This window comes from Bicyclus anynana, chromosome 2, assembly GCF_947172395.1.
Source record: "Bicyclus anynana chromosome 2, ilBicAnyn1.1, whole genome shotgun sequence".
NCBI classification, from domain to species: Eukaryota; Metazoa; Arthropoda; class Insecta; order Lepidoptera; family Nymphalidae; genus Bicyclus; species Bicyclus anynana.
The window spans coordinates 15,056,181-15,084,076 of record NC_069084.1 but is presented as its reverse complement, the minus strand read 5'-3'; the positions used below and the strand labels follow the sequence as shown (position 1 = coordinate 15,084,076).

Genomic DNA, 27,896 nt, shown 5'->3' with positions numbered 1-27,896 from the left:
AAAAAATCCAATGTTGCTATTACAAAACTTATCACCGCCAACATGCCGCCAACTAGCGATATGTTCCTGAACTAACTTAGAAACGATAGCCGGACTCATTCCACACTCGTTGTTTGAAGTGGTAGCACCGTGGTGCCTACTGTCTATTCACTCTTGACTTGAAGATAACCACGATGTAGGTTGTAAGGATATTCTGAAAAAGGTCAAATGCTCAAGGAAAAAGGCATTCCAGTATTTCATAACAACGAAGAGACAAAATAAGCCGGTCGAAAATTTACATAAAAAAGCAAACAATGCAAACGCGCATGTAATTACGGAAGTTATACCCTTAAGCGAAGTTATACACAAGTTTGCAACCCTGAAAATCTTGTGCTGCCTCCACGGTGCTCGAAAATCTGCGAATTTTTTTTTCACATATTTCAATTTATCAAAAAAAAACTACTTTAACGAAGAGTTTTTAAAGTACGTTCGTTAGTACTTTAATAAAGATATCTAAATTTGCTACAATTTTAGCGAAACCTTAGCACACTTTTGGTTGCGAATATACAATAAGTCAAAGATGGGCAATTTTCACTTGTGGAGAAATGCAGATTCTACGCGGGGTGGTTTTATTTCTGCATGCCATGGCTGTGACACAATATCTGCCCTTTTCTGGCAAGGCAAGATGAAGTGGTGCGACATCCTCAAAAAACTCCGACTGGATAGATCTCGCCAACATTTTCCTTGACCCAAATTCCAAAAAGAAAAACGTTGGAAATGCTGGCGATAAGATCTTGATGAACCTCTACGGAGGAGATGAGGGGACACTGAATATTTTTGCGATACTCAGCATTTGTCAAATCGGCAGTAACGGTAAAAGTGAAACTTGCTCGCCTCCTCCCAATTACAGATGCTGCAAATTATCATTCGTGGAGTTGAGAGTGGACTTACAATCAACTACAAAAATGGTTAGAGGTTGAAAAGCACCCGTGTGACTGGGGATGGGAGACCAGCGAACAAGGTCTAATGCTTGTCACAATGAGCGCAGAGCCCACTCCTAAGACCCTGCTTAAAATGATGGCTTGAAAATGCAAGGAAGGTTGCTTAGCTTCGTGCTCTTGCAGAAAGGCCGAGCTCAAGTGCTCTTATGTTTATTTTACCACGGCCGAAATTGCAACAACGCCATCCCTACCCTTCTGGATGAGGACAATCCATATTGCTAATAAATTATACTATAATATTAAAACCGGCCAAGTGCGAGCCGGACTCGCGCACGATGGTTCCGTATTTAAAAAGACATATCTGTTGTCCGAATCGCACTTAGCCAGTTTTTAGTAATTCTTGTTATAGCAGCAATAGATAAACTTCATCTGTGAAAATTTAAACTATCTAACTATCACGGTTCATGAGATACACACGCAAAAACTACTGAATTTCACAATGACATTGACAGCACAGGGTTTCCAGAGTTGCAAACTTGGGTGTTAACTACTCTCAAGGGACCTAACATATAACAAAATCGTAGTTATGTTAGTTTGCAATGTTTGATGTCGATATTGACCGGCCTAAAACACTTTGTACGAGTCCAAGAGCACGATCCAAGAGCTGTCCCCCACTCTTCAGAAGTTAAAACTATTTTTAGAAACAAATGGCGTCGACATACTATTAGTATCGCATACCCACTTCACACAAAAGAGCTACTTTAAAATCCCGAACTACAAGTTATACCATACAATGCACCCAGATGGTACAGCTCATGGTGGTTCCGCTAACGGTTCCAGACGAAAATGCTGCGCATGATTACCAATGCATGATTATCAATGGTACATCAAAAATGATCGCCTGCATCGTGAATTGAAAATTAAAACTATAAAGACAGAAGTTGCACACTCAAAGAAAACATACTAAAAGCGTATTCGTAAACATCCAAATCAACTTGCACGGAACCTAATGATGAAGAAACCTGGTACAACTTTCAAAAGGCTCAAGAGACGAGCACCGCAAGATGTCATGAAATAGACATTATTATATTTGGGCAAATCACTGGATTTCGCACCAAACACGCATTAATACAAATACTTGAAATCCCGCTGAATGTCTCACGACAGATTGCAAGAATAATGCGAGACTAAAAAAAAATAAACTCTGACTGCTTATGCGTAATTAACTGAAATGAGAAAAACAAGTAGGTACATCACAATATCTATACCTACTTATAATAAAACTATAGCAGGTCCAATTCTGTACATTGAAGTTGATTCTGTATATAATAATGTAAGTAAAAAAAAAATACAGCCCACTTCAAAACCTAAAGACGTACTCACTAAACTAAAAAGTAAAAAATAACATCATAATATTATTATGTTCTACCTGCTGATCAGTTTGAAGACGGTGCTAAGCCGATGATGTATTAATTTAAGCCATGAATATTGTAAATTTTTCAGACAGTGCTCTTGGCTTAAATTAATACGACAGATATTATAATAGGAGAGATTGGAAAATGATGGCCTACGAATCAGCCAAAAGAAAACCGATTATTTATTCTTGGACTTCGGTGGCACATCTCAATCCTCCATAATTGCTTTTTCAAAACGACGACAATGTGGACCGACACGTAAAAAGTCGAATGAATGCAGGGTGGATGAAATGACGACAGGTCTAATGTGACCCTCAGATGCCTCTTTAACTTAAGGGTAAAATTACAAAACGGCCGTAAGACCAGTCATGCTATATGGATAAGAATGTTAGGCGATAAAAGAGACGGATAATAGAAGAATGCATACGAACGAAATGCGTATTTTTAGGTGGATGTGTGGTGTAACAAGAATAGATAAAATAAGGAATAAGGGAAAGTCTGAAAGTGGCGCCAGTGACAGAAAATTTGAGGAGTAAAAGGTTTGCTTGGTATGGACATGAAATACGGAGCGATAAAAGTCATATTACCTACCAGAAGAATGTTGAAATTTAAAGCGTAAGGACACAAGAGGAGAGGAAAACCAAAGAAGAGATGGTTGGAGAGTGTGAAAGAGTATATACATATAAGTAGTGTAGGAGTAGGGTAGGAGAAGGGTAGGGGTAAGGTAGGATAAGGTAGGGAAGAAGTGCACTAAAGTCAAAGCGAAGCTTGCCGGGTCCGCTAGTATTACTTATATAAAAATCAACGCCACTTTTCGTTGTAATTTTACGAGTATAACTCAAACACGGGCTCACCTATCCAAACCAAATGTTTAGGCTTTGTTTGGACCATTTAGTAGATGCTTTATGTGAAGTTTGCACACAATCGGTCCAGCGGTTCTTCATTTATCACATTTTTGGTAACAAATGAATTCAGTAAATGGCGGATCATTTTGTTAAAGGGTAGTCTGGGGGTAGGGTGGGTGTAGGATAGGGTAGAGTAGGGTAAGGATCGGGGTAGTAGTAGGGTTGTGTAAGGTGGCTATTATTATACATTTTATAACTTTTATTAACTATCATATGTATAATATAGTTTAACCACCTCCTAAACACACATTCGCCATTGTAGACAATATTTAGGTTTTATGTGTACCTAAATAACTTCCGTCCTATACTCGTAATAAGCGACTAAGTACGTAGGTAGGTAGGTAGGTATATGAATTTGAGACAATAAAAACAATTGTCTGCTTCAGTTTTGATGCGTTAGTACCCTATTTCTAGTATAAAATATCGTTGGTTCACACCAAAAGAAAATCAATACCTAATAAAATCGTGAACCGAAGTTCAACCATCAACTACTTAAATAGGTACTATATACCTACCTACACTAAGACCGTAAGACGTGAGAGAGCGCCGAGCATAATTCATAGAATGAACAACAACACAAGACAACAAGAACATAAAGAATCTCTGTGAGTGTGAATGCATACGCAGACAAAACATCGAAAGAATGCCGTCTCTGTTACACTAAAGCAATTTGGGTGGGGGGAGAGAATACGAGCATTCGCTCCGCTCGCTCGTTTAAGTGATTGCGCCACTCCAATAGCGTTCCAAAATCATCAAGGTCAAAATGTCAAATAAATTAAAATTATGAAGTGCAAAACAACCACTCCTCCTAAAAATTGCAAGTAACCAACGCAGGTAACCAAACAACTTGTTGTGGCATACATAAATGATCTAGAAAAATCATTTAGGTTCCCGAATCCCGAGGGATTAAATTAATGTCAATCTACCTATCTGCAGTCTGCAGTAGGCAATATATGCCCACGTACCTACTAAGTACTTTAAGAAGTCATGATACAAAAAGAATTTACACTTCTCATCACACAACAGTCTTTTTACGATCAAAAACAACAGATTGAGATTATAATTTTGTCCGCTGAATGACGTCATTGCGCCGCCATACTTATCAAGCGTCGACGATTCGACGCAAGTTTATTCAATTCGGCATACAGCGGTAGGTGCCCCGCGCAGCTCGGCCTCTTGCCCCGCCTCCGCTGTCGCTCGACAAGTATTCAAACATGTTGGCCAACTAGTCGCATCACATTTAGGGGACAAAGCGAAACGCTTCTTTCGTAATATTCTTACTTTTTCCATACTCAATGGTGTTGCCAGACATTTCATATTTCAAGTAGGTAGGTAAGTATAATATTATCAATAAAGTTTAAAACTATAACCCGACTACGTAAAAAGGGGTCTCAAAAAAGGAACGAAACGAGGTTTAAATTCCGTCATATATTTTTTTTTACAAAATTTATATAGCCTATGTCTCAATTTGAATTATTACGAATCTTTTGACACCTCATTTATTAAAATCGGTTCATTAGTTTAGGCCCTTCGGTGGAACAAACATACATACATACATAGATTGCCAAAATCATTACCCTTCCTTTTGGCTTCGCCATAGTCGGGTAAAAACAAACACTCTCCTGTTTTTAAACCTTAATATGTAAGTAGGTACTTACTTACCTATTTGTTTTTTTATAACGATATACCTACCTTAAGTATTTCGCCAAATCAGCATTAGTCTTCGGTATTCAAATCATAATTAAACTGCGTTAAACTAATCGTACCTAATCATTAACAAGAAAAACAAAGATAAGTAGGTAGGTATAGGTCGCGCTTAGGGTTGCCAGATCGCTAAGCCCAATAATAGCCGGACAAACTAGTCAGTATGGCCGGACTTTAGGGTGAAAAGGCCGGACACTCTCACACGGACACATTATTGAGGATTTTTTGTCTCTTTGTAGGTATTAATAGTACCAAAAAAAATTGCATGTCAAATTAGTTTATTTGACTTTTATTATAAATATTATTAAATTCTAATTGAATATAAATAAAATCGAAGCAGTTTTACTAATGTATTAATTAATCATTGAAATAAAGTCATTAGCAATACCAATATGAGAGCTGACTCGAATTTGGCGCGACCTTCACGATCTATTAATAACGATTTTATTAACATTGTTAAAAATTTAAAAAAGGACAATTTATAAATAAATAAGTTACAAATAAAAGAATCAAAATAAGAACGTAAATTACACGATTTCATTGGTCCAGAAAGAAAAATCCCATTTTGGTAAAAAAACAAAGCATTTGTTCTTTACGTAATAAAAAAAAACTGGTAACCCTAATACGTACATACTAGCGGACGCTCACGAATTCATCCACGTCCAAGGCTAAGCAAGGCGAGTTTTTAGAACGCGAGCGACTGAGTTTATTTCTTGATACTTAAATTACGATGAATTCGATTTTTATGAAGTGTTCATGCTTTCTTTCTCTTATAAAAATCAAATCGCAAGCTTGATTCACGGAATTACATAAACTAGATACCGTAAGTCGTCCAAACAAGCGTTCCCGAAAAAAGTCACACGCCAATTTTAATTTAAACCTAAATAATGATCATCTGCGCAAATACAATAATAAATAATAAATTATAAACCAAAGTAATAAAAGCTTGCCTTGTGTTGCCAAAGATTTTGTATTATAGATATACTAGCGCGTCAAAACTGAGGCAAACAAAAGCCGCTAATTGTCTTAGTTTCATTGAGTCGCATAGTAAAGAACGAAAGTTATTTAAAATAAATAATACACTACATTGTCGAGTTGTGTGTTCAAGAACTGTAAAAACTATATATACATAAATATATAATGGAATTATTTAAACACAAAATTGTGCATGTGTTCGCTCAGTGGAGTAGCTAATTCGGATCACTTTTTGCGGTGATTTTGACATGTCTATAAAATAAAATAATCATTGCTACAAAGCACACTACAGTTCGTATCATGTAGGATGATGCGGGTGACAGTTCGTTTCACTCTAAAGTTTGCCGCTAATCACGATAATAGTACGTATTATAAACGTCATACAAGCGACTGTCACCCTAACATGATATCTGAAAAAAAAATCTGACTCATGATGTAACCGCCTGGCCTCGGGACAAGCTTACGAGCTAACGACTCGCCGTCCGCAGGTTGTCTCTCGAGTCTCGACTCTATTCTCTAGCAAGTATCTTCATCGTATATCGTATTCCGGTATTTCCGGCCTCTACAGCAACACACAATTTTAGCACCGTGCACTGCAGGGATGTTTCACGTTAAGCAACAGTTCACTTTCAGCTCTAGTGTGGAATATAGAGACGAAATACATTCGCAGTACGCTGGCTCTACAGTGTCCGTCGCACACAGACACAGTGGTACAGTATATTATTAGGTAATAACGTATTATCAGTATTTATATCGGTACTATCTATAATAATAATATAATGCGAACGAGTTTGTTTATTTGTATGTGTATGTTTGTTTAAAACACGCAAATCTCCGGAACTATCAGTAGAAAATTCTTTTTGTGTAAAGTTATAAATCATATAGTTATTTACGAGTTATTAATTTGGGCTTTGAAAACGACATAGAACTTCTTAATACTGTACTGTATTTCGATCTTGAATCATATAAAAACTATTTAGGATTCCTATGAGATTCATTATAGGTACGACTTAGAACTTTCTATAAACGCTGTAGTGTAAATCCATTGTGGATCATATAAAAACTGGTTAATAATCTTATAAGATTCCTAATGATTACGACATAGAACTTCTTTTTAACCGACTTCCAAAAAGGAGGAGGTTCTACGTTCGGCTGTATGTATTTTTTTATATGCTGTACTGCACATCAATTGTGGATCATATAAAAACTGTTTAGGAATCCTATGAGATTAATTATGAGTACGACATAGAACTTAATATAAACGCTGTACTGTAAATCGATTGTGGATCAAATAAAAACTGTTTAGGAATCCTATGAGATTCCTAATGAGTACGACATAGAACTTCTTTTATATGCTGTACTGCACATCAATTGTGGATCATATAAAAACTGTTTAGGAATCCTATGAGATTAATTATGAGTACGACATAGAACTTAATATAAACGCTGTACTGTAAATCGATTGTGGATCAAATAAAAACTGTTTAGGAATCCTATGAGATTCCTAATGAGTACGACATAGAACTTCTTTTATATGCTGTACTGCACATCAATTGTGGATCATATAAAAACTGTTTAGGAATCCTATGAGATTCATTATGGGTACCACATCAAATTCATTTTATATACTGTACTGCACATAAATTGTGGATCATATAAAAACTGTTTAGGAATCCTATGAGATTCATTATGGGTACGACATAAAATTTCTTTTATAAGTATACTGTACTGCACACAAATTGTGGATCATATAAAAACTGTTTAGGAATCCTGTGAGATTCATTATGGGTACGACATAGAACTTCTTTTATATGCTGTACTGCACATAAATTGTAGATCATATAAAACTGTTTAGGAATCCTATGAGATTCATTATGAGTACGACATACTATCTATAAACGCTGTACTGTAAATCGATTGTGTATAATCAAGTTATCAACTATATAAATTTTCATTTCAATTGAAATAATAAACATAATGTACGTCCGTCCGCCTTTAGAAGGCGTCTCAAAAGTTGAGCGACACACATAAATTGGCAAAATAAAGCGAATCAACACGCAAGCGCACATATAAACTGTTTACATATAAACTGTTTAGGAATCCTATGAGATTCATAATGAGTACGACTTGGAACTTCTTATAAACGCTGCACTCTATATTGATTTTGGAATATATAGAAACTGTTTAGGAATCTTATTAAGATTTTGTTGTATACTTACAACTTTTCTTATTAACACAGAGAAGTTTTATTTGAAAGTTTTAATTTTTTTTTCATTTTATAAACAATCACTGAACATGCGTTTAACACTTTTCTTTATAGTTCTACTTGCACAGATGTCCCTTATTTTGGTTCAATTTACCTGCCGAGACCTATTTTAGTCATTGGATTGGCTTAACCATTGTACCGAATCGTAAATGCGGAAAGAAAAAGAAACGAAGCGAAGAACCGCCAAGCTATTTTAGCGTTCCGGTACGATGCCATGTAGAAACCGAAAGGGGTGTGGTTTTCATCCTCCTCCTAATAAGTTAGCCCGCTTCCATCTTAGATTGTATTGTACTCAAGGCCTAACTTGTAAAGAATAAAATAATTCTCGCCAAGACCTTCCTTTTGATACCAAACACAGTGATTATCTCCGTTTAATTTTTTATAGGTAGCCTATGTAAAAAAATACGTATAAGTAAGTACTTAATGAAATGTTTTTGATTAAGTAAGTAAGTAAGATTAAGTAATCTTTTCAAATTAAGTTTACGTGACAACAGATAGTAAAAATATCCATAGAAAATCAATGTACATATTTTAGTAAATATAGGTAAGTATTGTACTGATTTACCTATTTATATTGCTCATATAAATAGGTAAATCAGATCGCCTTATGGTTTAATAAATAGGCCGCGCTTTCTAAGTAGGTACTCAGCAAGCACGGTCGAGTTTTCTCGAAAAGCGGGACACAGTCTGACCAAGCAGGACATTTAATTTTGATTATAAAAATCCCACCCGCTAAAATCGGGACGTCTGACAACGCCGGTAACAGACACAAACTTTCACATTATACTAATGTATGTACGATAAGCTACTACCTACATGCTTACATCAAAACCAACATATTTTAAAAGTAGTTTTACATACTCAACTCCTATCACATTAAATCGCTTAAAACACGACGAAATTCTGTAACTCAGAAACACAATTGTATTCAGATGAAGACACTGTTCCTTAGTGATATGTTAGTACCGAAAATGTAACAGTAGGTAGGTAGTAGGTTTGTATGTTTGTGCGCGCTTATCTCAACAAACTATTCGTCCAATTTCATAGATATATTTTTTGTGTTAAGTCAGTTTTTTTGATAGATTACGTAGCTTAGTATGTCGTAAATATGGCATGTAAGATAATACGACCGAAAACGTAAATCACTATTATAGTAGTTCCTCAATAGACCGAAAGCGCAACATTTGCGAGAAGATACGTGCTTAAGGATTTTACTAGAGAAACCGTAATTTTTTAGGCGTTTTGCCCAAGTACAACTTTTATTATAAACAATTGTTACATATTGCACAATCAATGTTAATGTTAACCTGTTATGATTTATGAATAAATCGATCAACATAATATTAGAAAGTTCGCCGCATCGAATACGTCTAATCGCAACGACAGACGAATTAACAATGACGTCTGTTCCGCTGTCGAGTGTCGAGTGTCGACTATCGTTGTCGACTGAAGCAGAAAAAGAACATTTTCAATGAATATTATTTACCTAATTACCGTTGCTATCGTCGGCGAAAGGTCTTCTTTCTGATGCACATTTACAGTCACACAATTTAATTAACAATAGATACAATTACAAGTGTATAAAACAACGAAATGAATCTCATTTTACAACATTCACTTGGAGCCACGCTCCGTGTGGCGCTTGAAAACAAAATGGCGCAGATACATGTTATGTTGGATGCCGAGTTCCAACATCAGGCAACAGTAAGAAAGAAAGAGCCAAACTAATATCGTCCTCCCTCTCGCTCAGCCGGGACGTCAGGTGCGCGCGAAAGGGAGGCAATTTTACACGTTGACGACCGTTTTTGAAGCCATTATTTTCTCAACTCGAAACCGTGCAGACGTATGAAACTTGTACAGAATTATTCTCGAGACTTTACTTGTTCTGATGAAATCAAATTTTTCAGCGGAACATTTATAATTCGTATAGAAATCTCAATTTAAAAATCAGATTTGCAAATGGTGGGTATTTTTCAAATAGAGTTCGGCATTGCCCCTACCATGTGTATGACGGGCATTTGTATTGCCTCTGCCAGGCGCACGTTTTCGCTCGGAAACAAGTTTCATACGGCCCTCGCTACTTTCGTAATACGTTTAATTATAACAGACGATAGACAGACACGTTTTAAACGAAACTAGAATTTTGAATCATCATACAAGCCCTATTGCCTATTTCACATTTAATATTATATTTTAACGGATTGTTCAAATTAATAAGTAGAGTTATAAGCGTGTAGGTATGTTTATAATTTACATCCATTTCAATAATAATGAACTAAGTATCTTAAAATTACGAATATTCCGCGCAGTACACAACTATAAAGTAGTAGAGTTCCCTATTATTATGTTATTATTAATGCCAGCTTTTGTATTGACTGAAATGGATTTTCTTTTGTTATGAGCCCCAGCTGTCTTTAACACAATTCGTTTAAGTTTTTTGGTTCAGTCCAAATCCAAAGTATAATTGTTTATTCAGGTTAAAAACGTCTTAAATTCGCCATTTATAGCTCGACTAATTTTAGCCGTTTTAGCTAAATACTTACAGATTGACTAAGTCGTGGTTGGTTGTTATCAATGTTCATGTCTTTATTTTTACCAATGCAAAGATTATAATCTAACCTAGGGCTTGGTCATATTTTGGATAATTTGTTTAGTATACAGACATTTCTGCTTATGACTAGAGTAATAGAATAATTATATGAAACACGAAAACTGTATTAGTTATCATCAGTTTAGTTTTAAAATACCTACTCGTACTTCGCCCGCTTGATGCGTTCGAACTCGAATGTAGCGCGGACATTCTAGTCCATACTCCATGGTAGCGCTGTGTAAGCGGACAATGGTAGGGGATTGTTAAATCTATATTTAGAAGGACTAGGTACGTATGCGATACGCATAGTGTATGCTATATACGTCGTTATTGACCCAACCGCAGCGTCATTTCATATAACTAGCGGACGCCCGCGACTTCGTCCGCGTGCATTTTGACGTAAGTAAAATTTTAAACTCTATTTCAACCCGTTCTTTAACCCCCTTCGTAATAAGATCTCAAATCGTGCCAAGTTTCATTTGAACTCATTCAGTAGTATCAGCGTGATACCCGGTTAACCTTAAATACGGCAGACAGACAGACAGACGAAAAATAAAAAAAAATTGTTTTCAGTACCTATCAATACGCCATCCAACTAAAATTTTCAAAATACCTATCTTCACTTCAATGAACAGAATTTGACCTGTTACATTTTTATCATAAGAGATATAGATAGATATTTTGTATCGTCACTAACAACCCATATTCGTCTCACAATTGAGCATGAGTCTCCTCTCACGATGAGAGGGGCTAAACCTTAAGTCAGACGCTGGCCCAATCGAATGGCAGACTTCACACATGTAGAGAATTAAGAAAATTCTCAGTTATGCAACGGGTATGCAGATTTTCTCACAATGTTTTTTCCTTCACCGTTTGAGACAAGTGATATTTAATTTCTTAAATATATAGATTTGTATCTCAATCATCATCATTAATTAATTAAAAACCGTCTCACTGTATATTCGTCTCGTGCTAAAAGCACGCCCCTTCCACCCGCGCAGCAAGTAGCATGCTCATTGTTCTTAAATCGCACGACTGTTGGGCAATCTCGAAATAAGCATGCTCATTATTAGCAATGTGCGATACACATGCTAATAAGTAGCAACTGCTCAATAGTAGCATGCTTTCGTGCTTGAAATGAGCATGTTTAACAGTAGCTTAAAACTGCCATTAATCGTCGTAGACGTGTTTTATAGACGTAATGAGTGACTAAATGCCATCCTAGTTCTTTTAACTACATGTAAGTTAGAGCGCGGGAAAATACTTTTGACTTGACTTCTCAAGGTAATAATAAAACTGACCAAGTGCGTGTCGGGCCACGCGCAGTGTAGGGTTCCGTAGCAAGCAATAGCAATCAAGTAGCACTTTAATCCCTTATGTAATGAATAAAAATATCGATAACGATGAGATAGACGATAAAAATCATCCTCACTTTGCATGTAGGGAAGGAACCCCAAAATATTTGTTTTTTTTTAAATTATCTTATTAGCAATTTATAGAAATAATTAATATACTCATACCAAATTTCATCTTTCTGCTTATAACAGACTCTGCGTTATCTTACTGACAACATTTCTTTTTAAATAATATGGGAATTAGTACCTAAGTATGCAATTTGCAAATTTCCAATTACGTTTTAAGTTGGTCGACTATTACTCTTTAAATAGCAATTGTTACTTAGCTGTTATAGTTTTCTTTATAATTTTATTACCTATACATAATATCCTACTGTTGTGGTTTTTTCATGTAGGTATCCATAAACAACCGTTTAGCCGGTAGAGGGTGGGGACATTTGACTCTAACAAAAATTAGCTCTTGTAAGCTTGATTTTTTACAAACGGAAGTCGAAAGTCGTCTGATATATTTCAAAGAGCTATTCAACGATAACTATGAAATGAAAGAGCACAAACATTCAATTTCACTTTTACATGTAGGGCAGGTGTCATAAAAAATATTTTTCGAGATTTTATTTTACGACTTTGTTCACATTTTATGTACATACTCATCAGAAATCTGTAATTTAGCATGAGTAGGTAACTCATGCTAAATTACAGATTTCTAGTAGTAATAGTATCTGCGCTAAACCGCGGACTGACGGACGGTCGTACGGACGGGAGGACAGACAGACAGACCCTTCATCCAAGGTTTCTTAAAGTGGGGTACGCGAACCCCTAGGGGTTCGCCATTCGACGATAGGGGGTTCGCGACAAAATTTACGTACTGGTGGCTTGATAACTCATACCAAGTCAGAATTAAGGTTTAAGCCAAAATTACTCCTAACATCGAATCCATTTGCGACAAGAAACAAGCACAGCCATAACATTAATATTACAAAGACATTTCTTTTGGTACTTTATTTGTTAACTTTTATTCAAATAAATTTTTCTTATTTATATTTTCTTCAACAGTCAAATTAATATTTTTCTTGAGGGGGCTTAGTAAGGGGTTCGCTGTTACTTGGAAATTTTAACAGGGGTTCGTGGAGCCGAAAGTTTGAGGTACCCTGCTACACTACACTATTGAGTATAAACGAGTAAGATGAACATGGCGAATTTCGCCGTAAGGTTCCATGTGAACTACGAAACCCTAAAAGGTTTCCCAAATAGATGTTTCGTTTTGATTTTTCGGGTTGAAGCTTTCCACGTGATACGAGTACCTTATCTCATAATTGGACGACTCCGACCCTTCGACTAACAGATTAAGGCAAAAAATAAAAAGAAAAAAGTTGTTCATATTTCGAACGATCGAATCTCGGCTCTCGCTGGCAAGCGAAGTGAGGGGCGCAGTCGATACCCCTCCACCCTCCGCGCCTCTTCATTCCGCTGTCTCTACCGCGCTTAGCGCTATCGGGCGTGGCGAAATAATAATAATTTACATTTTACAATACATTCTACATCTGTCATCTACAGAATGATATCAGAATAGTCTGTAGCCATGTAGTACGTCGATTCTATTTCTTTAATCGCAAATCCTTCGAAAATTAAGAAATCTATGGGAATTACGAATTACAATCGTTATCGAACATTCACGTGATCAAGTTATCGATCGGATATTTTGTCATGCCTGTCAACGATATTCAATACTATACATGGATATGTGTGTACTATACATAGATACGTGCCTACAAAAAACTCCGCTTAATGTGATCCTAACTTAGCTACTCTACTGAGTGATGTACCTATATAAAGTTTTTTACAATTCCTGAACAAACAGCTCGACATTGTAATATATTATCTCAGTTTCATCGCGTTAGTGACATATCTAGTAAGTAGTATAAAATCTTTGATCCTCAAACATTTTTTTAGTTTTCGAATCGTTAGCGTTTGTAGATAGAGAATCGACATGCCACATGGCTACAGGCCTCCACTTTCCTGTCGTACCGTGCACTCTGTCTACACTATTTATATTCATTTATATTTCTCAAGACCAAAGATTATTAAAATAACTTTATTGATAGAGTTATATTTTATTCCAATCATGTCGAGTGACGCGCTTTCAGTTTTGGTATATGTTTCGCAAAATAGGAAGTTCTATGTCGTAATCATAATGAATCTCATAGGATTCCTAAACAGTTTCTATATGATCCACAATAGATTTACACTACAGCGTTTATAGGAAGTTCTAAGTCGTATCCATAATGAATCTCATAGGGTTCCTAAACAGTTTTTGTATGATATGATCCACAATTGATGTGCAGTACACTTAGATGGTCTAAGGCAGTACAGTAAATGGCGAACGCCGGTACGATAGTTCCAGTTTTTGCCACCGGGTCAGAAAAGTATGAGACCACTTGAGACACTATCAGCAACCACAGACGGCTAAGCCGAAACCCTAAACCTATGTGTAGAACGCTGGAACTGGAAATACCTACTTACGTTTCAGATGAACAGCATTCAGATTTACGATTCGGTACCTACATGTACTTATAATTCTATGTACCTATATAGGTATGAATATGCAAAGATTTTTTGTGAATAAATGTAACATAGTGAGTATAAAAGGTATATACAAAATTCGTACGTCACCATAATTCGAAGGGATTTCCACGAGTCGAGGGCGTCTACTATTTACTTATTAGATACAGGTAGCCAAGATACGATAAATAATTTTTATGAGGGTTTATAAGACACATTTCTTTTCTTTGAAAAAATTGTTTTTTTTTTTATTGATTAGGTACCTACACCAAAGACTAACTGTTTAGGTAATTAATTAGTTACAGTTCACTGATACAAAATAAGTTCTCTAAAGCTGAATGAGGGTAAATTGTCAAAATTCCTAGTAATACTTCCTATTCATAATCATGGATTGAGATTTAAACCTAAATTTTGTTTAAAGTAAAATAGACCTAATGCCCACTACTTTAAATTCACTTTACCTTGAAGAAATTTGAAGTTTAAAACTCAATCTAATTTTATGAATACGTATTCGTGTAGACTGTAGGGTAAGTAAACGTACCTATTGTTGTATTTGGTGCTTAAATAGAGAGTCTTAGATTATATATACGTCTATATAATAAAAGGAGAGAGTAGAGAACTTGCTTTGCGGGTGTCGTATTTATGGCGGTGTTTATTGTTGTGGCTTGCGCAAGGTTCCCATGGCTTAGGTACTTATGGCGACGAGTCGTAAGACCATGGGATTTTAGCCGGTAGGTGTAGGTGTCGGTGTACGGGCAGGTACTTACCTTTCCGGTGAACTCATCTTTGACAAAATACAAATCCCTCAAGGGATATTAGATTTAGATGAGGATTACCGAGAATTACCTTTCTACGTACACGATTGAAATAAAAGAAATATCAAAATTCGACAACCATATATGTATTTATTTTTTAATACCTATTTACAGTACCTACTTACAACAAAATAACTAATTAACTTTGACTTTCTTAATTAACATTGGTGGACACATATACAATATAGATACCTAACTACTTGTACCAGCAACAAGCGTAAATGAAAAAAAAAACATTATTATTTTTGTGCTTTAGACCACACAACTCAAGTAAAGCTTTCGTTCTCCCTCTCAAGTCTCAACGTCCGTTCACCTCGCCCGATTACATTTTTCGTAACGTATTTACCAGCTTAATCCCCAAGTCAAGCGTGCGTACAGAAATTTTACTTGAATATGATATAAGTACAATAGCATAAGCATATGTTATACAGATTGACGGCTTACAATGCGTTGCGATACCTGCAACAAAGCAGGAGTACTCCCCTTCCACACTGCATTCTAGTTTTGCAGGATCGGATTTTTACTGTATCCTGCAAAACTAGACGCTGTGTTCACATGACAGTTCAGTTTTGCAGGATCCGGTAAAAAATCTGCCATTTCTACGTCCAGTTATCAGGTGAAATGGAAAAACCGCACTCAGGAAGCCGTGTGAACACTGCTATTGAAATATATGTGTGATTAAACGAGATTCTGCTTTTTATTGGACTACGGATACAGTTTCTAGTAACAAACCCAATCGCACAATTCGACCGGATCGGTTTTCTGCTGGATCCCCCATGTGGGATGCTCGTACGGATAGTCTAGTGACAAAACCGAATGGCACAATTGGACCGGATCGGTTTTTTGCAGGATCTCGCATGCGGGATGCTCGTGTGAACGTTAGCATATTACACATTCATTATTAAATGGGATCCTGCTGAAAACGGGATCCTGCAAAAAACCGAACTGCCGTGTAAAAGCGGCGTTACTTTCGCTAGCTCTTTTGTTGCATATGCTAGGTTAGGAACATATTCTATCTTATGATATACAATGAACTCAGATCAATTACCATAGGACCTGCCTCGCTAGATGTTACCCTTCTGTCAGCGTCAAAAGTATATGATCACGATTTGACGTGTTTATACAAACTGCGTTTATAGAATCGATGTTTCATTGTGATTACACCTAAGTGTATTAGAATTTAAATTTATAGTTGTGTGTAAGTTTTCCTCGGCACCTCAAAAACGACAGACAATTTATTGGTGAATTTGAGTGCGAATTAAGTCCAAAGGTAATTGGTCCGAGACATTGAAGGATATTGTTCTCGGGCATCTGTTGCTGGTGATAGACGCGCAAGGCTAATAGGTACCACAAAATACAATAGGTATAAATATACAACAGTGTGTAAATAAAATGTTAACAAAGATATTTTTCGTTTTTTATATATTATTGTGTTAATAATAGTAATGGGGATGATGACTAGGTTTAAATATAATTATTTTTACGAGACATTCCGGTACATAAGGTCAATATTAACTGATTATTATGTAAAAACCAAAAATTTACTGGATATTTGCAAAATAAATAAGATTATAAAATTTCAAAATTTACTAAAATTCTTTTATATTTAGATGAAAATTCATACATTTTTAGCTTTTTTACATAAAACGTGACATTTTTCAATATGTGAACTATAAACACAAACGCACATGCAACACGCAATAACAAAGATATTTGTAATTTTCTTTAATTTTGTTTGAACGCCCATATAAATCTAACGATCAGCGAATCAATTCGTCATTAATTCGTGCCATTTTTTTCAGGGATCCGTGGCAGCGCCGCAAATCTGACACTTTAAATTCCTGTAGCTCCGAAAGTAATGATCGCAGATACCCTGTTACTTTTAGAAAATTGCTTTATTATAAGCATACTCCTAATTTATATACAACTAGCGGACGCCCGCGACTTCGTCCGCGTAAATTTCGATGTCAACTTTACTACTACCCCTACCCTACCCTACCCCTACCCTACCACTACCCCAACCCTACCCTACCCAACCCCTACACCTACCCTACCCCTACCCCTACCCTACCCCTACCTTACCTACACCCTACCCCCATTCTACCCCTACCCTCCCCGAACCCTATCCCTTTCGTACCCCTATCTCACGCCTATCCTACCCCTACCCTACCACTTCCCTATCCTACCCGTACCTCTATCCTACCACTACCCTAAACCCGGCCCTAAACCTACCCTACCCCTACACTACTCCTACGCTTACCTACCCTACCCTACCCTGTAACTTCTCTATCTTACTCCTACCCTTAGCGAAATCGGTCCAGTCCCTCGAGAGTGGTGGCATGACCAAGAGAAGTAGAGACTTCTATGCTAATAATATAAAGAGGTAAAGTTCTCAAAGAGGTAAAGTAAAAGATAACTCGGCTAATATATATGATACCAATATAAAATATAGCCTATAGCACTCCCCGATAATGTAGCATTCTACTGGTGAAAGAATTTTTGAAATCGGACCAGTAGTTCCGAAGATTACCCCATTTAAAAAAATGTGACAAACTTACAAACTTACAAACTTTACCTCTTTATAATATTAGTATAGAAGTATAGATTTAAAAATCTGTCATCATCCCTATTGTTTAAGCAGGAATTGGTTGATTCTTTGATGTTTACGATGCAAATACTTTTTTTTTTTGGGAAATGCTTTTATGCATACCGGCCAGATACTGCAAAGGCGGAATGATGCAGTCTAAGCCCGGATATGCGGGATTCACTGGCGTACCAGAATACCCATTGTAGTGTTTGTTCCTACTAAATAGATACCTACAATACTACATATACTGTCTCATGTACATTGGTAGTGGGGGCAATGGCAATGGCAATGGCAAAAAATGACAGTCTGTCACCGGCGCTAGACCGGAGTGGTCGTGTGCGGTCTGCTTGCCATACCAGTGTAGGCATGAGCCAGTCATTAGCTTATCTTATGGTAAAGACGAGGGTCCTTACACCCATTAAAACCCAGCGGAGCTACCTCCGTACAACGAGTATTTGGGATTCACATCACGACGCGTCACTGCACTTAATGGTGTCACACAAGGGTGGGACGAGGTGCGCATATCGGTGCCTTCTACCTCGGTTCTTCTTCTGCGGAGCGGGTTTAATGCCTCCTATTAGATGCACAAACTGTTTTAACTCAGTTTAGCTAATCAGAATCCAAAAGTACAACTTCATTATCTCTCTCATCTTTCACAACTGTATACTCGGTGCCATTTATGTTTTTAGGAATGTCATTTATTATATCCGGTAGTTTACTAGGAATTATAGATTTATTAATTGGAGTTAAGGTTTGAAAATAAGATAAATGGTGGCTTACTCCAGAAAAGGTATTTGGGTTTAATTGATTATGGACGGGGATGAGTATAATGCAAGAATCAGTAGAGGATTTAGCTAGATCGGATCTTGATTCTTGTGGTGTGGTGAGAAACTGTGCTGGTTTTATTGACAATGGATCTTGAACTGTCAAGCCCACTGGTGAAACTAGCTCATTATTTTTCGTCAAATCTTGTAATGAGAACACACTAGCTACTTTTGGTAGACTCATATCATCATCATCACCTTTTGCGTGTTTTAAATGTGATTTGAATGAATCCATATAACATTTTTTACTACATTTAATATTTTTTGCAAAATTATTATATGCTTCCATTTTATTTGGTATCACAATATCATTTTCGTTGCTCCGAGTCGGACCACTGCCTATTGCTGTTAATGAATCCGTACTCGTTTGTTTATCAGCATACGATACATCACTAGTTTCAAATGACGGAACGTCATTATCAGTACGGTTGCTAACGTGATTTACCTTGTTCCGAATCCGACCTCTGCCTTTTTTTGTTTTTAATGAACTCGTACTGGTTTGTTTATCAGCATTCGATACATCACTAGTTTCAAATGATGGACTGTCATTCTCAGTACGGTTGCTAACATCATTTGCCTTGTTCCGAATCTTCCCTCTACCGCCTTTTGTTTTTAATGAACCCGTACTGGTTTGTTTATCAGCATTCGATACATTACTAGTTTCAAATGACGGACTGTTATTCTCAGTACGGTTGCTAACATCATTTGCCTTGTTCCGAATCTTCCCTCTACCGCCTTTTGTTTTTAATGAACCCGTACTGGTTTGTTTATCAGCATTCGATACATTACTAGTTTCAAATGACGGACTGTTATTCTCAGTACGGTTGCTAACATCGTTTGCCTTGTTCGGAATCTTCCCTCTACCTTCATTTGTTTTTAATGAACCAGTACTGGTTTGTTTATTACAATTCGATATATCACTGGTATCAATTGATGATACGTAGTTTTTAGTTTGTTTGGTGTTACAGGCAACATTTAAACCAAGATTATGTAATCTCTGAGATACGTTATCGATTTCTACTATCAAATGAATAGCTGTCCCTGGAACCATTGCAGGTATACACGGTAGATATTTTTGTATATTTTGCAATAGTTGTGTAATAATTCCAAAATCTTCGCCAGATGTTATATCAAGTGATGATTTCAGAGTCGCTAACAATTTTCGATCTTCTTTAACGGTTAAACTCATTTCCCTAATTCTATTTACAACCACTGTTGCTACATTAATATCAACGTTTTTAATTTCCATTAAAAAGCCTGGTTCTTCTAGGCAACGTGCATTTATATTAACAGTTGACTTTTGTGTACTCTTACCAATTTTTAATAACGTGGATTTTACCGACGGCCTTGAATGTTCTATTTTTGGCACATTCGTTGTTAAATGTGTATTTTTGTTTATTGACCCTGCTTTGCATTGGTAACACGTATTGTGTGGTGCTAACGCTTTTTTTAAAAATCTGAACGTGCCAGCCGTTATTGAAGACTGTTTATATTCTCCATAAAGACAATAATTTCGATTCCAGGAGCAGCAAAAAGCTCGTCTTAGATTATTACCGTATATACTTAAGTATGTATTTTTACAACAAATTTCAACGCGATAATAGGAAAGTTCTTTATTTTGATCAAGTTCACAAAATTCATGTGATACTTTATTTTTTTCTACATTGTTTACAGGTTCAATTAATAAAAACTGTTGTTGAGTATTTATTGGACTTTTAAAATACTGTTTCGAATGGTATACAGTATTTATATTTTTATTATCCTCCTGCTTTTCATATCTTAACGCTCTTGATATTAGGCTTGTGTTGTTTTCATTGGAGATATTGAAGTATTCCTTTAAAAAGTTATCTGAAGATTGAAGAGTGCAAGTAGGTTTACAAAAAATTGTTTCAGTAGTTTGTGTCGTCGCTTGTGGTTTGCAACAACAGATACAACGACCTGGACGACATGTATGTGTTGTAGTTAGAAAACGTGAAAAGGGATATTCATCACGAGGCCAAATTGATTCAATTTTGTGCTGCCTTTGAAACCAACAACACAAGTCTAATGTCCATCTAAATTTGGATCTGTCAAATTGCTTTTTACGGTCACTAGTTTTGGTACAACAATACTCAATAAGATTACCTTTAGAATTGATTACGTAGATATCACGAATATTTGAAAACAGGTTATTCATTTCTATAATTACATTACAATTTTTACTCCAACCAATATCTGCACTCTGTCCTGAATTAATTGTACGCTCTTTTGGATTAATAAGACTAGATACAATTACTTTACTAACGTTATTATCGTTTCCAACGTTTTGTGTTGTTTGTTTTTTTTGAATATTGAATGTTTCACTTTTCTTTAATTTGTTTAATACCTCTTCTAATAATTTGAATCTCACTTTTGTTAGTTGTATATTTGATACATGTCCTTTGTACTTTGGTTTGCTTTGCAACAAAATATCCTGTAACACACGTGCATTATGCACATACTGTAGGTTCTTATAAGAAATCGCCATTTCCTCTAATCTCGTGGTGTATATTATGGGAATTTGATTTTGAAATGTTTCCAAGATATCTGCAATTAAAATTATTATGTAATGGTACTTTTGTAGAAAGTAAATTATTATAATATGAATTTATACAACAGAAAATCCTTTTCTTAAAAATAACTTCAAAGATATAAGGAAATCCTAAATGAAATACTTTAAGAAAAAAAGTGTGAGTACAAAAGAAAATGCGGACAGCATTTTTTTGTTTATAAGCAGCACCCTTCGGTTTCTCCCGCATACATAGATCCCATTGACCTAAGCGGACCTAAGCAGGTTTTGCGTTATACCAGACTATAATCAATTTCTGCGTCAAATTTCATCCACATATGTTCCGCCGTTGAGCCGTGATTGACAAATATCTTAATATTAGTAGCTAAGCTTTCTTAAATTTTTTTTCACAACTAAGAACCGTTTTACTGTCCCTAATATAGATTTAAATGAAACACTTACTTTCCATGTTTTCTTCGTTGTTTTCAGATATCCTCAGCTTTTTTTGACTTCCTTTTGAGTATTTTGTTTTTTTACGTTTTTTCTTCCTTTTTTTGGTTTCGTAGTATTCAAGATCATCACTGGTGTCTCTGTTGCTAGTTTCACTGATTGTTATAACGGGCGTTTCTGCTATTATATCAAAATCACCGACATCTTCCACTATATCCATTAAGGGTGCATCTGAATCGCTCGAATCGTGTTTATCTATTTTTTCATCATAGTTAAATCTCTTTTCTTTTTGGGTGATTCTCACGTTTTGCTGTAAAAATAATGAAAATAAATTAAAAGTGAAGTAACAGCCTTATAGGGTAAACTGTCCTTTAAAAACTTGAAGAATCAATAATTCCACGGTAATGACAATGACATTTCGAATTTTTTGCTTGTTTTTTGATAATATATATTTGTTACAATACATAAACTGTAGTTGTGGTACACATCTTGGTAGTTGACTAGTTGTGCCATTCTGTAACGATGATTAGTATAACTCGCAGGTGCACTATTCGTAATATACCTTGTAGAATACCAATAGAGAGGAAGCTTTAAGCGTTCCAAACTTTTAAATTATTCTTCAAAATTTTATTTAAAATTAAAATAAATTGTGATCTTCTTGTATAATAATATTATAAAGCGGAATAATTTGTGTATATGCATGTTTGTTTGATACGGGGTAGTATTTGGAGTCTCCAAAAGATTGTAAAAAAAAATTGTATGTAGCCAGACAGAATTACTTTAAAAGGGAATAGATAGGGGTTGGGGAATATTTGAGAAAACAGGGTAAGTATGAAAGTTAAAGTCAAGTTAAAGTTAAAATTCCAGCAAGAGTTTTCCTCAAAGTTTTTCACTCGACTGCTAGTATGCTGCCTGTAAAAGCAAGTCAACGCTTTGCTTTGGCTATATCTGAACGGAGCCGTAAGATGAACGCACACTTGACCGAGCCAAACGCGTCGAACGAAATTTAGAATTTTGGATGTGAAAAGTGAACACAGATTTCAACTGAAACAAGAAATGTGCGAGGTTTCATGAACGTTCATTGAAGGTATACAAGGTCAGTACGCACAGGGACTGCTCAGTGCTCGCGTATACTTTCAAATTCCAAAAATCAAAATTACTTTTACTAAACTATACATCGTTATTAAGCTTTTATTGCGTATATTGTCCAGTTACGCGCGGTTGCATTTTGAGCGAAAAATAAACTGTTACAATAAGAAAATTTTGTAAAACTCTAGAGTTAGGTAAGGCCAGAACGTAAACAATTCAGGTCTTACTAACTTAGGGCAGTGTTTAGGTTATAACCTGTTATTTCACTGAACCAATTCTGGGATTTGTTCAATTCAATAGATTTGTTTAGGGGAAAGATAAAATCGTGTTGTTATTTTTAACATTCTCCGTGATTTGATCAAATTCCTTGGGGAATTGGCCAAATATTGTTTTTATATCCTTTCGACATATACTTTACAAACACTTGTTATACATTTGCATTCTAAATCTATACAATGTCAGAACACTTTGGTGCTAGCCTTGTATATTTTATTAACCATTCGCTGCCCGCGAGTATTTTATCGAAAAGCCCGTCTGCGTTGAAGATGACCAGTCGTCCATTTAGGATTAATAAAGGGCTAAACTATTCACTGAATTAGCGTCAGAAAGTATACGTGACCAGTACGCAGAAATCGTGTATATTTTCCAGAACTTTATTTTGTTTTACGTTTTGAAACCATACAGTGCTAGAACACTGTGAGCACTGGCCTTGTATACATTCAATATACGCGTTTCATGAGATATCATATTATGCAGAATTCTAAAATTCGTTTCGTTCAACTCGTTCGGCTGGGATAAAGTCCGTGCCTTACTTTACCTTTACTTACCTTTCTTTATCCGAGCCGAACGGTTCGAACAAGTCGAAGGAAATGAATTTTAGAATTCTATAGGAATTTTAGAATTTTAGAATGAATATGAAATCGGGGAAACACTTCCCCGCGTCGAATCGTCCGAATCAGTGTCGTCCGAATCGTCATATTATACAGAACTAGCGGACCCAGTCATGCTTCGCATAATGTGCACTTCTTTCCTATCCCTACCCAACCCTTTACTCCTGAATTCATTTGTTACAAAAAAAATGTGATTAATGAAGAAAAGCTCGACCGATTTTGAGCATACTTCACATAAACCATTTACTAAATAGTCCGAACAAAGATACGAGGTGGGCTCACCTATCCAAGTTATAAAATTATTTTTATAGAAGTTTAAAGAATAGATCATTTAAAAATTCGTTTGACGTATTCGGCTCGGGTGTGCGTTTACCTTTAGCATACCTGCGCATATCGCGCAAATTAAACAAAGGAGTTGCTATGACAACCGAAACTGTTTATCTCTTTCGTTGTTACCTGCAGTGGAGTGAGTGTAAAAATATTTGTTGCATTTTTTTTTGCACAAAACAAACGTGACAAGTCATGAGAGAACTTCTACAATAACACTGTGCTAAGGTTTGTAGTTTGTAACCTAGACGATAGATAATGAAATAAGTAGTTAAAACAAAATCTTTCATACACTTTGTTTCATATGATCAAAATTGAAAACTATATTTTTTATTAATTTTCAACATCTTCATCATTATCAACCAATATTCGGCTCACTGCTGAACTCGAGTCTCCTCTCAGAATGGGAGGGGTTAGGCCAATAATACACCACGCTGGCCCAATGCAGATTGGCAGATTTCACACACACAGAGAATTAAGAAAATTCTCTGGTATGCAGGTTTCCTCAGGATGTTTTTCCTTCACCGTTTGAGACACGTGATATTTAATTTCTTAAAATGCACACAAGTAAAAAGTTGGCGGTGCGTGCCCCGGGCTGGATTCGAACCCACACCCTCCGGAATCGGAGGCAGAGGTCATATCCACTGGGCTATCACGGCTCTTTTTCAACATTTTCAACATACTTGTAGTATATTATGCAGACGACTTCGTGTGCCTTTAGACCCCCTTAATCCGGTCCTATCGCAAAATTCGTTCTATAGTCTGGCAAGTTCGTTGATGACACTCCCATGATATGCGGACGACGGGGGGAAACGAACGAAGCCAAGCTATAAGCGGAGGTCTACTAACTGTAAACTACCTCTCTGCCGAAGTTCATCTTTATATGTTAAGCGATTTTCGAGACTTTGTGATGACCTTTCGTTTATTTATACATATTGAGATTTAATTAATTATGTACCTGATTAATAACTTTACCATAGCTTATAAGTAAGTTAAGGTTTGTTCTGTGTTGTGTTTGCAATCTATTTTATTTAAACATATTGTAATCTAGCGGCGCCCCGTGTCAATTTCCGTATTTTTAACCGACTTCAAAAAGGAGGAGGTTCTCAATTCGGTCGGTATTTTTTTTCTAATATAAGAAAACTACAACAAATATAAAAAACTAGCGTACTCGGCCAAGCTTTGCTTTGACTTATGTGCACTTCTTTCCTACCCCTACCCTACCCTAACCTTACTCTACCCTATCTTACTTGCAACCTACTCCTATCCTACCCCTTAAGACATTTTTAATTTTTCTCTCAGTAAGAACCATCCTCGTACTTCAAGGAATATTATAAAAAAAGAATCAGCCAAATCTGTTCACCCATTCTCGAGATTTGCGCTTAGAAACACATTTCATACATCCACAGATATAGGGTAAAATCTAATACCCTATGACCAATATTACTATTCAAACAACAACAAAAGCCCAGCAGGCGGGGATCGAACCGCAACCTTCGGTAATGAGTCTGGCCTGTTTACCATTGTACCAGTTATTGAGGCTGTATGCTTGTAGTATCATACAATATTACTTGCCAAAATGAAAATGATGAAAATACACCCCTTTCGATTTCTACACGACAACAAATCAGAATGGTAAATCACTTAGTGGTACGTAAAGATTTAGTGTTCTGGTACCACCCTACTACCCTACCGGCAAAGGCTGGCAGAGTGGCACTAGCCATAGCCGAAGCCTCCCACCAGTCAAAAATAAAATCATTCACAGTTGTAAGTGAATATAGAACTGATCTAAATCAGCCCATCAAGTGGAGTGAACTGTTTATAATTTCACAACAACTAAAATGTAGACAGTAGACAAGCAAGTAGTAGCAGTGTGCCACAATATATGTAGGCCTAACATGCCAACAAACACGCAGCAGGGTAACCTATGTGCCTTAGTGCAGGCACTTATCGGACTCAGTGGACTAATTTTTTTTATTTTTTTTATTCTTTACAAGTTAGCCCTTGACTACAATCTCACCTGATGGTAAGTGAGGATGCAGTCGGAGATGGAAGCGGGCTAACTTGTTCCGCCACGGCCGAAGCCTCCCACCAGCCAGACCTGGACAAATTAAGAAAATCTCAATCTGCCCAGCCGGGGATCGAACCCAGGACCTCCGTTGTGTAAATGCCACTGCGCCACGGAGGCCGTTAAATAATAAATAAATTAATATGTCAAATCTTAAGCCTCGGGGCACAGATCTGTTTTGTCTGTCTGCATATTCTATGCAATTGCCAAGGTATTACATAAACGAAACTACATGTTAGCCCTTGACTAGAATCACACCTGATGGTAAGTAATGATGCATCTAAGATGAAAGCAGGGTAACTGGTTAGGTTAAGATATGTTTTTGCTACTTAAAATGCTCACACAGAATTATAATTTTTAGGATAAAATTAGTCCGACAACAAAGGAAATACTAACCTTTTCTCGTAACTCAGCCTTTCTTTCTTCAACTAATTTGTCAATATAAGAGGAATTAACATTAAATATACTAGCAGCCTTCTTACTAGTAGCGTGTGTATTGTTTTTAAAATAGTTTATAATACTACAGTTCTTAGTTTCCATTTGAGAGCTCGCCGTGTCATTAGAATCGTCGTTTTTGAGGTACTTTTGAACGACCTCCTCTAAGGTTTTCAGTTTTGGTTCTCTGCGATCAGGATATCTATTTATGTAGTACATTTGGGTTAATTCAATTTTCTTTCCACTATCGATGTAGCACTGTAACATATCAGCGAATTCTTCATCTGTGTACGCCGGACTGGTTGAACATATCTCCATTTTTAAAGCTTTGTTTCGTTCAACGAAATCTAGGTTAAATAACTTAAAAAAAATATGCAATCTGTTAGAAATAATTAATCAAAACAACAACAACCGCAAACGCGAGAAACAATATTTTAAAATGTCATTGTTGATTGTCAATGTCAAATGTCAACTGTCAAGTCCGTGTGTCAAGTCAATTCATTTTGAATCTGTGACTCACTAATGTCAAAACAATACACAGATAAATAATAATATGCTCACTTTTATCACAGCTCTGGGTTCTGGCTCTTTTATAAATGTCTTAGTGTATTCGAAAACTATAGTTTGGCTAATGAAAGTAGAGACTGAAATCGCCCGCCAAACTTAAAAAATCATTTAATAAACATGCGTTTTATAATTTGTTCAAATTATTTTTTGTTAGTGAATACATTACTATACTTTATGTATTAAACTCAGTTATTCCAATAATTACACCATAATTTTAAGAATTCACTTCGATTTTTTTTTAATTTGGCGGGCGATTTCAGTCTCTACTTTCATTAGCCAAACTCTAGTTTCTTTTCATAAAAATTCAAAATTGGTTATTTGATTAGAAATAAATATATATAACTATTGCAATATCCATTTACCTAATAGCTATTTAGACATCACTCTAATATTATATTTGACGATTTCACGACATCTGAATCACGTCGCAATAAGTTGTGTTGTGGTTCTGAAATCTGAACAGATGTCCTGTCCTGTAGCCAGCAGCTAGGAATCGGACTCAGGAGAATGTCCTGAGTCCGATTCCTAGCTGCTGGCTGCTGGCTCAATTTAAGATTTCTTAATTTCCAAATTGGTCAGGCATCTGCCGTGGGGAGTTAACATGCTACCGGCAAAGACGTACCATTCA

The 27,896-nt window shown here is 36.2% G+C and overlaps 2 protein-coding genes across 5 annotated transcripts in view; both read right to left on the bottom strand.

Annotated features, from left to right (window-relative positions):
• Positions 1 to 9,845, bottom strand: part of LOC112045461 (uncharacterized) — a 28,779-nt gene extending 18,934 nt beyond the window's left edge. For 3 of the 4 annotated variants that reach the window (XM_024081638.2, XM_024081641.2, XM_052886060.1), the window contains exon 1: positions 9,672 to 9,845. The gene's annotated coding sequence lies outside the window, so the exon portion shown is untranslated. The remainder of the gene's footprint in view (positions 1 to 9,671) is intronic. The other variant, XM_024081640.2, reaches the window with a different exon arrangement.
• Positions 9,846 to 15,570: 5,725 nt separating this feature from the next.
• On the bottom strand, positions 15,571 to 27,151 carry LOC112045498 (uncharacterized). Its single transcript, XM_024081683.2, has 3 exons — positions 26,663 to 27,151; positions 21,905 to 22,202; positions 15,571 to 21,480 (listed from the first exon to the last, which is right to left on the bottom strand). The coding sequence occupies exons 1-3, from the start codon at positions 27,017 to 27,019 to the stop codon at positions 18,701 to 18,703; spliced, it is 3,435 nt and encodes a 1,144-aa protein (XP_023937451.2). The 5' UTR covers positions 27,020 to 27,151; the 3' UTR covers positions 15,571 to 18,700.
• Between the last annotated feature and the right edge of the window lie 745 nt (positions 27,152 to 27,896).

Bases quoted from the DNA above. Each gene is read 5' to 3' on its own strand.
- LOC112045498 (XM_024081683.2), bottom strand. From the start codon at position 27,019: ATGGAGATATGTTCAACCAGTCCGGCGTACACAGATGAAGAATTCGCT. The intron at 22,203-26,662 runs GTTAGTATTTCC...TTATTTTTACAG, and splicing joins AGGCTGAGTTACGAGAAAAG to CAAAACGTGAGAATCACCCA. The intron at 21,481-21,904 runs GTAAGTGTTTCA...TTTTAATTGCAG, and splicing joins CAACGAAGAAAACATGGAAA to ATATCTTGGAAACATTTCAA.